Raw genomic sequence first — 15,588 nt, 5'->3', positions numbered from 1 at the left:
TTTGACGAGTTACTGGCAAATTTTGCTATTTTACTGTAGCACTAGTTTAATTTATTTTAGACAGAAACTTGAAGGTTATGCAGTATTGAAGAACCATATGGTAAAGTGGGGAGTAAGAGTGTACAGGCCAGGAGTTTCCTGATGACTCAGTTTTTTTTGTTTTATACTGTGTTCTTAATTTTGAAAGTTTTTTTTTTTTTGATAGCCTGATGCACATCAAGTCAAGTTTCAGGTTATAACTAATTGTTATACCTAGCAGCTTGGTATGGGTGATACCCATTGCATTTTTTTGATGGAAAAGGAGCTGCAGTTTACTAAGTCAGCTTTCAACTGAAGAAAATTACTCCTGAGTGAGGTACTGTTGAACATACTAATCTGGACTTGTCAGCATACTGCATGAGGGATGTTTGACATTTGGTGAAGTGTAGATTTTTGGTAAATATGCTGAAAAGCAGCGGCCCCAGTATGGGCCCATTGGGAACACCTGTTTTGATGGGCAGGAAGGATCATTAAGAATTAACCAATTTAACAGACCGGACACTATTGGAAAAATAGCTGCAGAACAAGTTGGAAGTGCTTGACATTCAGACCCCAAACTGTGGGCAGTAAAGTGAAAGGAGATGGAGTTTCAATATAAATTAAAGACGTACACACCTCTAGGCTGGTCAAACACTATGATGCACAGGAGACACTCCAAGGTACAGTTAACCACTGATAAGACCCCTATTCAAATCATAGCTAGCTACCAGCCCCCAAATCCGACTCAAGATGCCCAATCCTCCGATTTGGACCTGTTCAAATCTATCAAGATTCAACCCTTTACCCTGATCCTGGGTGACTAACTTCCCAAACATAGACTGGAAGAACCACTCATGCCAGAACACAAATGCCCAGATATTTTTCGATTTTGTCAATGCAAATGCCTTGGAGCAGCTAGTCAATACCCCATAAAAGGTGATATTTTGGACTTGGTATTAACCAACATGAGCAACCACTGCAGCATCCCTATAGTATCATCCTCCCTGATAAGATCAGACCATAAAGCAGTCAACTTCAAAGCCACCATCTCCCCCAACCAGCCTCTAGCTAGGATCAGACATAAAAACTTCTCCAAAGCTGAATACAGCCTCCTGAGGGATGATATAAACAGCTTCATAGCCCCCTCCCCTCTGTAGGCACTGGCACCAATATCCAAAACTACACCAAAGCACTATACGAGCATTTATATAGATGCATGGAATCAGGAATACCAAACGGGACTAAATCATCCTCCGCAAGGAAGAGTAAACCTGTCTGGTGGACATCTGCAATAAACTCTATAACAAAAGGAAAAAACTTACTGTCCAAAACAAAGAAGGAGCAGGTGCCCAATTGGAAGCAATGTCTCCTTAGCCTGAACAAGCAAAAAGAGCACTAGTGAAATCCTTCAAAGCCAAATTAAGAGTCCAAATTGGCCACATCTACTAGCAACAATCATAAGGCCTTCTTCACATACGTCCGCAACTTCAAAAGAAGCACCCAGATCTGTTCAGAACCGGTGGTCAAGGACACCACATATACAAATGCTATACATAGAGCAAACGTGTTGGCTGACAGATTCAGCGAAAACGTCACCCCTCTGTCCCCCATCAGTAAATCTGGACATCCCCAGTACCTGCCCCCTTCCCCTTATATCTAGTGAACAGGTAATCAATGCTCTCTCAAAGGCAAAAAATACAGCCTCCATGGGCCCCGATAACATACCAGGCTGCATCCTATGTGAACTCAGGCAGGAACTTGCAGCACCATTAGGTGTCTTATTCAACGAACGCCTGAGTACCAGGCTTCATCCCAGCTGAGTGGAGGACAGCCACTGTCATCCCTTTACACAAAGATGGAGCATCCACTGATCCGGGAAATTATAGACCCATCAGCCTAACTAGCCTCAACTACAAGACCATGGAACAGATTATCATGGACCTTGTTAACAAGGACATAGGCAACCTATAAACAGTCGATCCCATGCAGTTTGGCTTCGTCAAAGGGAGTTCATGTCTGCAAAATTTGGTCAACTTCTTTGAGACAATCACCAAAGCCATGGACGAAGGGAAGACGGTGCACTATTCTCCACTTGGGCAAAATAGATGAACTTTCTCAACTAGGCATCAATCCGTATGTTACCAGATGGGTAGCAAACTGGCTCACTGATGGAAACCAACTAGTCAAAATAGGGGAAGCCACCTCAAGCAGTAAACCCATAACAAGCGGTGTACCCCAGAGTTTAGTCTTGGGGCCTCTGTTATCTGGGATATACTTTTCTGAGGTGCAAGCCAAAACCAGTGGGCTATGGCTGACCAAGTTTGCAGATGACTGCAAGCTGGGTGCTGTCATCAATTCCCCTAGTGATGTGGCCATCGTCCAAGAGGGTCTCATTCAGACAAATGACTGGAGCCAGAAACATGGCCTCAAGCTGAGTACCAAAAAATGCATCATCTCCTTTGGGGAGAGTGATGTCCCCACAAATTATCACATCAATAACAATGTCCTAAGCACGCAATCAGTCCTGAGGGATTTGGGCACCCAGATTGACAGCAACCTGACTTTTGACTACCATATTGCTTCTGTTGTACGGAAAGCCTTCTACATGTCCCTTTTCAAAAGTAAGGGTATCTCATTCAGGGATACAGAGGTCATAACATCTCTGTATTCTTCCCTTATAAGGCCCATTATTGAGTACAATGCCCCTTTTGACATGCACCCCACAAAGCAGATGCAGTAGCTGGAGAGACCACAGAGGTTCCTCACCCAGGAGAATCCAGGGCCTCAAACATCTACCATACACAGATAGGCTAAAAGCCCTATCCTACTACTCAGTTTCATACAAACTCCTCAGATGTGACCTCTGTCTGCAATACAAAGTGATCAAGGACCCCACCTTGATGGGACTGCTGCATATCCAAAAGTCAAACTCCACTCAAGTAACTCGCATGCGCGGCCTCTACCTGGTCTGCGGCATTAAAAGACTTGTTGGCAGGACATAATTGTATCCCCGAGACTCCCCCATCTATGGTACAGACTCCCTCTCAACATCAGAGTAGCTCTTTACACCTTTTTAAGTGCAACCTGGATAACTGGATGGGAACACAGAAAATATACCCCTGGGATTCTACCTGCATCCCTGCTCGACAGGGACATTGGGTGCTGACTTCTCTAAACATGGGCTAATCTCTTGGCTAGGCTTATAAGGGCCTCAGGACCAATAGCTTAATACTCTCCTATGATCAGCCAAGTGAACAGATGTTTTAGAAGACGGCTAGGAGAAATAGTACTGAAGGCCTTGGACAGATCCAGAAACACATTAGAAACCAAGTGGCTTTTGCCTCTGGCTAGGTTAATAGTACTGGTGAAGTTTAAGAGAGCTGTGGTAGTGCTATGCCCTGGTATGAAACCATGGTGCGTGGGGGTAAGGAGGTTGTTGGTTTGTAAACGAGTCATTAATTGATTATGAATGCAGTTCTGAAGGGTTTTTGAAAGAGGGGAGAGAATTGTAATGGATCTAAAGTTGGAGATATCATTGGAGTTGCCTCCCTTGTGAAGTGGTATGATGCGAGACTTCTTCCATAAGACTGGGACAAGTGATTCCTGAATAGACCTATTTATGGGAATGGATACTGGAAAGGCAATTCAGCTGGCTGCTGTTTTTTTAAGAAATCACCAGGAATTCCATCTGGAGCTAGTGTATTCTGTTTCATTTGTTTGAGGCACTTCTTGACTGTTATGGGTTATGAGGTTGAAAGGAAAAACAGTGAGTAGTAATGGAACTGGGAGGCAAGACGGACTGATGTGCGGTCAGGTTATTAGAGGAGGTTGATGTGCTTTGAGTTTCGCTGTGAAGTACATAAACTATGCTAGAGATAAATTGATCATTGAAAGTGTTTGTGACTTCTTCCAGGGAGAAAAGAGGGTTGGGGGTTTGGTTGTCCATTTGAACCAGGATGTAGTGAGAGTTTATATATTTGTGTTCCCTGAGAGAAGTATGGCATTCTCTTGTTGCATATAGGGGCAGGTGGTTGCTAAGGTGCCATGGGAACTTATATTGTTAGAGTGACTTGTTAATAACCAGTCCAGGGTAGTAGTTTTACCATTTTTCAGGCTGATTCTGGTAGGATCACTGATAAATTGGGAGAACATTTTTACAGGTTTATTATTACAAGTCATTACTCAGAGATGAGACTTGACTACAGGATATTTAACATCTCCTAGTAAAACTGTCTGTATGTGTACATTATCAGATGGCCAGGATAGGATGCCCTCCAATGTGCTGATATTGTCTCCAGGTGGGAAACAAAGAGATGCTGCACACATTGTTTTGTGTGCATTTAGTTTTAGGTTACTTAATAGCAGTTGTTTTGTGTGCATTTAGTTTTAGGTTACTTAATAGCAGTTTGGCATTAAGGAAGAAGGGTATTGGAGATGGGAAAGGTGACAGGTTTATGCGACTGTGGTATACTGCTGCTAATACTCCTGCTTTTTTATTTGATCTATAGCTCTAAGGGAGGGGGGGGGTATTTTCTGTGTTACTGATATTTGGCTATAGACAGGATTCTCTAATTGCCAATATGTCAAGAGAGTGATATTTTATCCAAACGTGTAGTTCTGGAGGTTGGGGTGAATGTCACCTGCGATCAAGTAAACCCAATAGTACACTTACATGAATGTGTTTACATTTTTATGGTGATAGTACCTTTGAAACTTTTCTGGCAGTATGGAGTATTTTAGGCTTAAAAAGGTTAACGTACTGATTTTTAAACAAGTGGGGACCTACACTGAACAGGATGGCTGAAGGGGTTACTACATTGTTTGTCTTTTTGGTAGAAGGTGAAGTATTCAGGGAGCCGTCTGATAAGCTATACAGTAGGGGTAATAAAACCAAGTAAAAGGGAGGTTAGAATAAGACATTTTATCATGGTGAGTACTGGTGTGTTTAGGTTATGCAATTCTTTTAAAAGGAGAGCATCTTTAGATGGTGAAGAGTAGAGAACAGGTATTGTCAGTTACAGTAATAAGGAGATGAAAAAGGATGTTATTTTGGTTAGGTTTTGGTGGAATAAGTTGTTGTGGATCGTTAGTATAGTTTTATAAGTGAGTCAAAGTGTTTGTCAATTGTCTGTGTATTTTTATGCTGCGTTATGATGTTCTTTGTATGTATGTATGTTATATAACATTTTTGTACTATATTTCTTGCCTAAATTGATGTATTTTTAATTTCTAAGTTTAATTGTTTGTAACATGTTATTGGAGCTTTTCTCCCCGGGCCTCCACCGAAAACAGGCTCTTCTTGGCTCAGTGGACTTCACCAAATTACTATAATTTATTTATTTATCAGGGATCTAAGAGGTTGTTGTTGGTTAGGTAGGTTTTGGCAGGTGGAAGTTGTGGTTGGACAGTATGTTTGTGAGGTTGGGACTAAAGTGAGAAACTTAAGACGATGTGGTGGTGGGTAGGATATGGGGATACGGTAGGGAAGTGGAATAAGCCAGAGAGTACCAAAGGCAAACAGAGCGGGTTGCACATGGCAATATTGTAGTTTGGACAGAAAATAAACAATCTGAGAAGATTTCCTGACTGTAAAAAAATGTTTTTACTCAGTTTAACTTTGATTAGTGGTGTTGGTATTAACTTTAAAAATGTATAGGTTATCTTCATTATTATTACAAGAAATGCCTTTCTATGCGGCAAGGAAAAATAGATGTTACAGCTATAACACAAGAAACTAGACAGAGAGAGAGTGGTGTGCGTGTATGTGGGGGATCACATGCACTAATAGGAGGGAAACTAACAGACAGATTAAACTTGAAAAAGGCCCTATTAAACTGGGACCAGAGTTGATGGATTGGTGCTGACTACATCCCAAGTCACGTATGCATACCCATAGCAGTCAAAACAGCAAAAGGCGAAACGCCAATAAAATTAGTTGAGAGGACTTACTATTTGTAACAGTTATTTAAAACGGTCATCATACAGGGCTGTAAATGCAGGTTGAAAAACTTTCTAATCCTCAGTGAAGGTATATTTTGTTCTTTCAGCTTGCTTACAGACTGCTCTCAGTTGGGAACAATGTACATTAGGAGGGAGAAGTGTGGTTGCTTGATAGCTGGGGGCTGATGCAGACCTTTATCTAGAACAAGAGTTGACAGGACAGAAAGAAAAAAAATAATGCTGAAGAATAAAATAAGACTTATTAGCTACTATAGTGTGTAGGTCAACAGAGAAAGGCAGATCATGTTAGAAAGCCAGCCTTCTCTACATGTGCAATGAAACAAGCTTTGGCAAAGAATATTCATACACCAGCAAGCTGAAACTTCACGTGGAGGTAGAATAGACAGGGCTGAAATGTAAAAAAAAAAAAAAAAAAAAAAAATGCAAATTAATCTAGAGAAAGGAAAGCCTCTACATACCAACTGAAACAGCCTTGGTCAAGAGTACTGACATACCATTAAGATGAAAAACTTCAGGGGGTGAGAGTGTAGAGAAGCCTCAAATGTAACAATTAGAAAATGCTACTTTTTTTATTACATAGCATACATATGTCAGCAAACACATAAATATACTACTTGCTCTTTTTTCTGGAAACGTTTTTTGTATTTTTCAAACCCACTTTGGGTAGTTTCAAAACAGAATATATCTTATTTTTTACTTCAAAACCTTGCTTTCATTTACTACTAAATCTTTCAATGGTGTATCCATCACCTGAGTTTTCTTACTTTTTGATAACCTAATTCTTGAATATGTCTATACCTGCAGACCTCAACATATGGCTTGGGCATAAAAGTTCAAAATATTTCCTTTGTGCACCCCTACAAATATGGTTTTCAAATGAAATATGTCCAGTTTTAACTTATTTAGCACTGCTGACCTTAATACACTTTAAGCTGTTCAAATTCAAAGACTAAACACGTACATTATGTTTTTACTTTGATATTTTGCCATTGCCTCCTACCTCTTTTTCCTTAGCCCATTCCAAATTGTGCACTATCCTTCCTCTTCTGTTTTATATTCAAAACTGTCTTCCCTTATATTCAAAAGCTATTTCCTCTTACTGGTCTGCAGAAACTCATCTCTGCTCTGTACTACAGTAAAATTGTTCTTCAAAAACATTTTAAAATAAATTTAGTGTTTCATGCATACAGCTAACGGAAGTGTTCTACATGCTCACCAACATTTATATCATTTACACTGCCTTCCCCCATCTCCTACCACTCATTTAAGCCATTATTTTTTTTTCTAAACTTCTTTCATATCTCTTTTTTAATCATTAAATATTTGTTCAGCCAAACCACAAGGACACTCTAAATTTACTACAATCAAGCTCACAATCTTTTTATGCATGCCCCAAGTGTACTTTATCATCAGGGAAAATGATGGATTTCAGGTTAATTCCAGTAACATACAGCACCTCCTGTTCTGATTAATATATTCTGTTAAGTTTTCTTGATTTTCATTTATAGACTGGGACAGTCCAAGTGGACAAAGCATTTTTTCAGCAGAGGCCCAAGGAGAAATTATTTAATACGTAAACATACAGCTTAAATTAAAAATTGTAACCACATGCTATTTTTCAAAACTACCCAAAAACAGCATACATATGTTAAGTACAAAAACAGGGTGCAGGGGCTTGACCAAGACTTGGACAGGTATTGTGTGGGTCTTTAAAGGATTCTAGTTTTTCGAGTTATCGTAGTTAATTGGTATGTTGTTCCACTGTTCATTGACATAACTTTCAGAGAGGCTTGGCTTACCAACCCCTCATTTTAATACTTATTTCATTGGTTTTCTTTTTTTATATATTTTAAGTACAGTCCAATAAATTGTCTTTAAATACTTTAATATTCTTTATGCCAGTATCATTAGACTTGAACTATTTTACATTTTGCCTGCAATCTCATGTGAACGTTTTCAACAGCTTTCATGATTTAATGTTAACCACTGGACTAAAGATAAAGGAAATGGGCTGTATCAGAGTAATCGGGGGGCATCTCACCTTGATGCCAGAATATTTCATTTTACTTTAACCTGGGTGTAAAGTATGGGAAATGACCACACTGCCTTCAGAAAGGTTAAGGCAAGTAGAGAGAGCATTGCAAAGGCTGGGAGGCCAAGTGGTTGGATAATGCACCTTTTCGCTTCTGCAGGCCTGGTGGGATCACTAATGCATCACACTTCTTGCTTGTTGCCTCTTTAACAATACATTTATTTGGCTTGTCCATTTCTCTATACTTGCATTTTTTCTGGGACTTTATCCTACTTTAATCTATTCATTAGCAGTTAAAATGCTGAGGTAGTAATCAAATGACACCAGTAACAGAAAGGCTTAAAAGTTATGGATCCACTGAAGTAGCATATTTTTTGTTGAAAGATACAAAAGTAGTCATATGAACAGACCTGATGGTTCTCCCTAAATAAAAAGGGCAATGAAAATGATGGTCCTTAGGTGGAATTTGCCTTGCTGGTACACTCATAAGGAATCTTCTTTTCTGGAGAATGTCATGGGTATTAGAAAAAACAAGTCTGCCTCAGTTACCAGTATTATAATTCAATAGCAAAAGCAATACAGCAAAAAAAAAAAAAATTCAACCTGTGTGCTTATCTCAGTGAACATCCCCTGTGAGGGACCGGCATGTATAATGCTGACTAATAATTGTGTGCAGCAACAAGTGGGTTACGTAGACTGCTGTATTAGTGAGATATCAAACCAACATACTGGATGAGGGCAAGGGGTTTAGCCAAAGTTAGCCTCAGCCTAGCTATATCTGAAACCTCAGAAAATCAGGGGAGCAGAGTGGATGTCCAAATGCAGCTGAGCTGACTGCCACTGATAAAACTATTGTAGCAGTGATCTTAATGCCAAATATCTTTAGAGTATCCCAAGATACTGGATGGTATAAATATCACATTCACACCTGTGTAAAGTAATCACAGTGGAGTTACCTTCCTCAAAATGATGGACTTCTATACACATGCAGAGATTACCTTTTAAAGCTTCCAAACATCTGGGCATGACCAAGGAACTTTCCAAAATCGATATGGAACATGTGTCCTGTGCTTCGCAACATGATGTTGTCGTTGTGCCGATCACATATACCCAAGACATAAGTGGCTACACAGCAGCCAGCACATGAATAGATGAAATTTTCTGAAGCCTATTCAATAAATAAATAAAAGTTTACAGAACATTCAGCACTGCATTGTGTAAAATCTATTCTAATTATTTTTCACCGCAAACACCATCAAAACAAAGCTAAAAACACACAGGGCTATTTGTATTATTGCAAATCTGTAATACCTTATCATAGTCCTCCTCTGTTGGATTGTATTTTCGTAGCCATTCAGCAAGTGGTTTATCCTTAAAAGATCCTGTAACTCCATATTCCACCTGTATTTTCCGAAGGGTTTCTGAAGACTGTACAAGTTCAACCATTCCTTTACAGAAAAGCAAGTCTTTTAGTCCATATGAATTGTGAAATTTCATGAAAAGCTTTCAAATTATTAACAGACTATTTTAATTGTACTTCTCTACAAAACTTGAACTATCTATATCCTTTGCTAAGAACAGCATGTAGGCCATTGCCAGTCTTAATATCTTTATTTTTTTCTTAAATGTAGCTGCAATTTCCAGTTTCTGGGATTATGTGCTACTACTGTAATATTCCTGAGTCACCATAAACCTGATTAAAATAATTCACTTTTACATACACATGATATCAAGAACTAAAGTACTAAACACATATTAAATTATGTATTATTTGGCATGTCCTTTCTACGCTCACTATAATCGGTACTGTGCAGAAGACTACCGAGTACAACAATAACGCTATCAACCAAGGATAAAATGATAAAAACACACACTTTTGTACATTTTTATACCCATTTCATTTAAGTGCCCTGGTTTAAAACCACTTACTGAAATCGACCCAACAGCAGGTCAAATTAAAATTAATCTGACAGGTTTGTCGATAAATGACTGCACACATTACTACTATGAATATGGATATAACTCAGTTTTATTGCAACATATGAGACATTGTCTCTTCTATTACTTACTGTTCTGCTACAGCTATTTTATTTTCTGGTTCATTTTTCTGTGGCTCAAGTTGTGGCAATGAAGGGTTCACTTGGCTCAATCCACCAACCTTAGTCATCAAATAATGGTATACACACACACTGGACAGAATTTAAATTATCTTGATGTAGTGAGATTAACAGAACATAACAGATTTTTCTCAACAGATGAACTTAAAATGTACTTGAAATTACTAAATGTGATGCATTCATTAAGAGACTGCATAAAGTCAACCACTTCTTTAATTACTTATATACAACACTGCTAGCGGTCTTACTCTAGTTGAAGCAGACACCAAGAGTTCTGCAGTGGCCATTCTCTACTACAACAAACTCTGTGAAACAGCATACTTGATATGCGAGCTTGGTAGTATAGCTCAAAGTATAAGGCTACAAAAGTTACTAATGAACTTCATCCTGTGACACTGGGTTTGAATCTTTTAGTCTTTGTAGACTTTGTCTACAATAAAAATATCTATCAGCAATCCCCTTTTCACTTATTCAAGAGAAGCAGCATTATTTTATTCATTTTCTCTGAGATTCTACTGCAGGAAAAAGGTTGTTCCTAGTAAAGAATGTATTTTCCTGGCTCCACAGAAGATGGACACTGAGCTCGACCTCTGCCTTTCTGCACATACTAAAGTGTGTGCAGGCTGACTACTGGCTGGCAGGAATGCAATTTGTGAAAATAAATGTGCATGTTAGAAGACACAATCTATGGTAAAAGGGAATGTATGGTACACCAGAACACAGTTCAGTGCACTATGAGATACAGCCATGCAGAGAGTGCCAGCAAATGCTGTTTACACGGTTCACAGAATGAAAAACAAAACTGGACCAGAGACACAGGTGATTTAAATAAACAAGCTATAAGAAACTCACGACAAGCATACAATCAGAACAGCTGTGCAAAAAAAAAAGATGCGACACAAGGTCTACCATACCTCTCAACCTGGAAACATCAAAATCTGGACAAGGCCCATGAAAAATAGGTACATATCTGTACACTGATTAACATAAAATTTGCATACATAATTACACAACCCCATCCACTCCAATGGAATTGATGGCATATCAACTTTCAAACGCAAACTGAAGAACAGACAACCAAAATATGGTACCACAGTCCCGCTGCAGCCATTCCAATGTCCCATTACCTGGCTATTTTGCCCCATTTACCATAAACACTGTGTGCATATTGCTTTACTTCTACAATGATTTGGATTTAATTTTACATTTTTATAGCACAATGCACAAACACTAATAGACATCTGTTAAACAAAGCAATACTGTCTCACAATGAAAACAGACTTGGCATTACAACTTCTCTGCCCTTGAAACTCACATTCATTGAAACAGCACTGAAACCCACACTACATACAAAGAAAATGCATATGGCCAGTGGTGGATAAAGATTACCTTTGGGCTGTTTTCAAATCACTGACCCCATGCACACAAAACAAGAAACATGCATGTGTTCTTTGATACACCTTCCTAACTTTCTTAAATTATACTCCTTGTATAATACAGCACATTTGATAGAGCGCATTTTAAATTTATTGTTTGAACATTTTTCCAGTAGGCAATGAAACAAAATGTATGAACCAACAATGACAAAACTGCCCAATTCAGAACATTTCCATCATAAAAGTCTACTCCCAGACACCAATAAATAAATAAAAATAGAATTACAGTAGTGTAAGCCACAGGCATCTTGCACAGCTTCTCACACTTATTTTCAATTTCATTTTTTTTTGGGGGGGGGCAAAAGGCCAAAAACCAGGGACACATTTTAAACACTGCTTGTATAATTTTGGAAAGTTGCTAGAATAAAATGTTGCGTTACCACCATGTATTTCGATGCCAAATTTTGAACCCAGGACCCTGTGCACTACAGTTAGAGCAACATACCACTATGCCATTGCCAAATCAGCAGTTTCCTGAAAGATAAGACAAACTTAAAAGGCTATCATTTAGTGAATTCTGTTCTCACTTCTCATAGCTGTCAACCTCTTAGCACAAAATCTAGACAAAGCCAATAATGGGGGAATACAGCCTCAACATACGGACAAATTCCAAATACTGATCTTATAAACTTAGAAAATTGCTAGAATAAAAAAGGTTTTGTGTTACCATTTATTTTCTGAAGAATATAAAGTCTGAAATTCACATGCCTGTCATTGCCACAAAAATTCTGAACAACACAGATTTTATGAGGTACAGATCAAAAATATGAGGCATACATTCACAAGTGGTAACGGCTAGGGACTTTAGGCTCTTTTTACCCTGTACCCAAGCTACAGGGTTTGAGCTTGAGTACCTCTAGCCACCAGGTGTATTAAAAGTGGGGCATTTACACACACACACACACACACACACACACACACACACACACACACACACACACACACACACACACACACACACACACACACACTCCATTCATATGAAACTGCTCGCAGAAATCCCTTCTGTTCACCGCACTGCAGTAAGTGCAGCCAGACTGTTAAACATTACTTCTCGAGTGCAGAATAAATAAAACATTTCACCGTTCTAAAACATAATAGAAACTGCTTGCAGCCAGACTTGTAAACATTATGATAGTGCAGCCAGAATAAATAAAATATTTCACCACAATACTTCTTGAGTGCAAATTTAGTGCAGCCATTGTGATAGCTTGCAGAACAGATGCCTGAAATAGTGCAAGTGCAGCCAGAACAGAATCCTTCCATTCACCGCTCTGCAGAATAATTCCGTTCACTGCTCTGCAGTATCCAGGACTTCCAGCAAGTGCAGCCAGACTGTAAACATTACTTCTCGAGTGCAGGCAAAATAAATAAAAGATAGTGCAGCCAACATTTCACCGCTCTGCAGTACCCAGGACTTCCCGATCGCAAAATGTTCACCGCTCTGCAGTACCTAGGACTTAAGTTCCTGCTCGCAAGTGCAATTCAACACAAAGCCAGCTGGTCCTTGAGCTCAATTCCGACAGGCTGGTAGCCCCGGAGTGGACATCATCGTGCACGTGATGATGTCAAGTCAGAAAAAAAAAACTGGGAAAAATTCAGAAATGCAGGGGTGCCACTCGGGAATTGTGGCACTCCATTATTCCGACCCTAAAACTCGGTAAAAACAGAGTACGTCGGTACGGTTGAAGGGCATGAGGTCTATCGACAGGTGGCAAAGGGAGTGATGCATCATGCATGATAGTCTGGAGCAAAGCTGTGTTTACAGTTAAAAAAACATACTCAGTCTCATGTTCTAAACTGTACAGCTGTACTACTACAGGCAGTGCACTGTGGGGGCATAAAGGAAAAAAGTTTTATGGAAGGATCGGAGTTCTACTCATCAATGACATGCTACATCCACAGGAGAGGTGCACATTACATACAACACATCATATTTACTAAATATGTTACTTACCTGGGCTATCATTTAACACCCTGTTGTTATGGTTCAGAAAAGGCTACACATACATTCTAATTAAAGCTTAGAATGGGATGTACTCATTATGAGACTGCATGTCAAAATAATGAAATACAATGAAGTGCAGGTAAACGACTGGAATAACTGACTCTCTTAAGGTAGCCAAATGCCTCATCATTTAATTAGTGATAAGCATGAAAGGATTAACATGATTCCCACTGTCCCTACCTACTACCTAGAAAAACCACAGCCAAGGGAACGGGCTTGGCAGAATCAGTGGAGAAAGACCCTGTTGAGCTTGACTCTGGTATATAACATCAGTCTCCACACACAGTCAGCTCATCTTTAGTCTACCCATTAAAGCAACTTGTGCATTACTGATTCACTGAAACGGGCTCTACCACTGGTCCTGCAGTGGGGGAGACAAGTGTTGTTCCATTGCTACTGTGTGAACGATGAATTGGAATTTGATGAGACCTGGAGCCACCAAGCATGGACCGATTACACAACGTGTATACATACAAAGATACATGTGTGTATATATCTACACGCACAAACATGTACATATGTATGTATCATATAATGTATGTGTGTAGCTATATATATGTATGTACATTTGTGTGCGCACGTTGGGATCTATACACACACACCTGTGTGTTGCTCTTCCTAAGTGTCAGCTACAGTGGGGAATGGAGCCATAACTAACTAACATGTTGGGTAGGCCAGGGCAAGATATGGCGAGCATCATACTACAGAGTCGCACCTACATGCACTATCCTGGTGCAAATTCTACAGACAGGAAGATGCACTCAAGTGCATGTTGCACTTATCACCAACTAAACAGCATGAAATGCCAAACAATTCTGAATGATACGTATGCTGCCCATATAAAGCACTGGTATGCACAGCAGAATTAGTCACGCTAGGGGTGTCAAGGTTATGGGCCACCCAATGATCCCCACTGACAATGACAGACAGCTGAGAATGGAGTCAACATGCCATACTCTGTACTGTATACTTCTATGCACTGCTTTACAGAAATCCTATTCTATGCTGTGGGGTCTCCACTCTGATAACTCTCTTTTAATTTACAAAGAAAGAGCACAATTTGTGAATGTCAGTCGCCAAAAACCCTTCATTCAGTGTGCGTATATACTTGGGAGAGAAGAGATCAACATCTCATTACTCAACTCTCCTTCCTGTGTACCTGACATCATACCTCGTGTATGATCCTCTCCCTGACCAGTCTCCTAGTCTAAAGCACCTCCCACCATGAACATAACCAAGCATTCTGCCATGTGTGTCACAACATACACTTTGTGCAATCAGCTGTGCAAGAGTTCACATTAAAAACCTCATTTATCATGGTTTACATTCAAATATTTTTTCCCTGTTTGGTTGGCTTAATGCTCTTCTGCTAATGCCCGTCATTTCAGGATTTTTTTTTTGTCTGCGAGAAAAAACATGTTATTCCAAAGCATAATAGAAGTGGGAATGGTGATTGACACAAGCTAGGAAGAGGGGGACTGCATTGTCAAATTTACTGTATAGATCCAAAAATCCTGGCCATGCCCCTGCGACCTGCTCCTGCATTTCAGTCAGATATCCAAATTTGTGCACACTGCAGGTATGGCCTCATATTGTACATTAATTATGCAACCTTTCATTCCAGAACAGTTTGCACTATGCAGTTCTGATGCCCTTGGCAGTGTGCACAGGACCCCTTAGATACCCTTACAAAGTTAGTTTTCCGGCATCACAGTACATGGTGTGCTGCCATCATGCTCCTCATTACAAGCATTCAAGAACTGTACATGGCCACATGTTCAGGAAGCAAAGTCTATTAACACATCTGAAAGATGCCACATAACTGATGCACTGCAGTAGTATTTCCATTCTAAGGCACTTTATCTAGCAATGTCTGTGAATGGGCTGAGCTCTAGTGTGCTGTTTTCAACATGGAGAAGTAGTACACATCACAGACCACATTTATGAAGTCGGTCATCCTAGATTAATCCACTTCTCCAGTGTACTGGAATCTATTTTACAACATATCACTCTTCT

General features: G+C 39.6%; 1 protein-coding gene across 1 annotated transcript in view; it reads right to left on the bottom strand.

The window, feature by feature from the left end:
- PIK3C2A (phosphatidylinositol-4-phosphate 3-kinase catalytic subunit type 2 alpha) overlaps positions 1-15,588 on the bottom strand; it is a gene marked incomplete in the record, with an annotated part of 1,553,204 nt that overhangs the window by 366,807 nt on the left and 1,170,809 nt on the right. Inside the window, 2 exon segments of the mRNA XM_044082088.1 lie at positions 9,010-9,179; positions 9,323-9,459. Of these exon segments, the coding sequence (XP_043938023.1) occupies positions 9,010-9,179; positions 9,323-9,459 (307 nt within the window).

Source organism: Protopterus annectens, chromosome 9.part0, assembly GCF_019279795.1.
Source record: "Protopterus annectens isolate FY-2018-M chromosome 9.part0, PAN1.0, whole genome shotgun sequence".
In the NCBI taxonomy this organism is placed as follows: domain Eukaryota; kingdom Metazoa; phylum Chordata; order Ceratodontiformes; family Protopteridae; genus Protopterus; species Protopterus annectens.
This window is presented reverse-complemented; position numbering and strand designations above follow the sequence as displayed.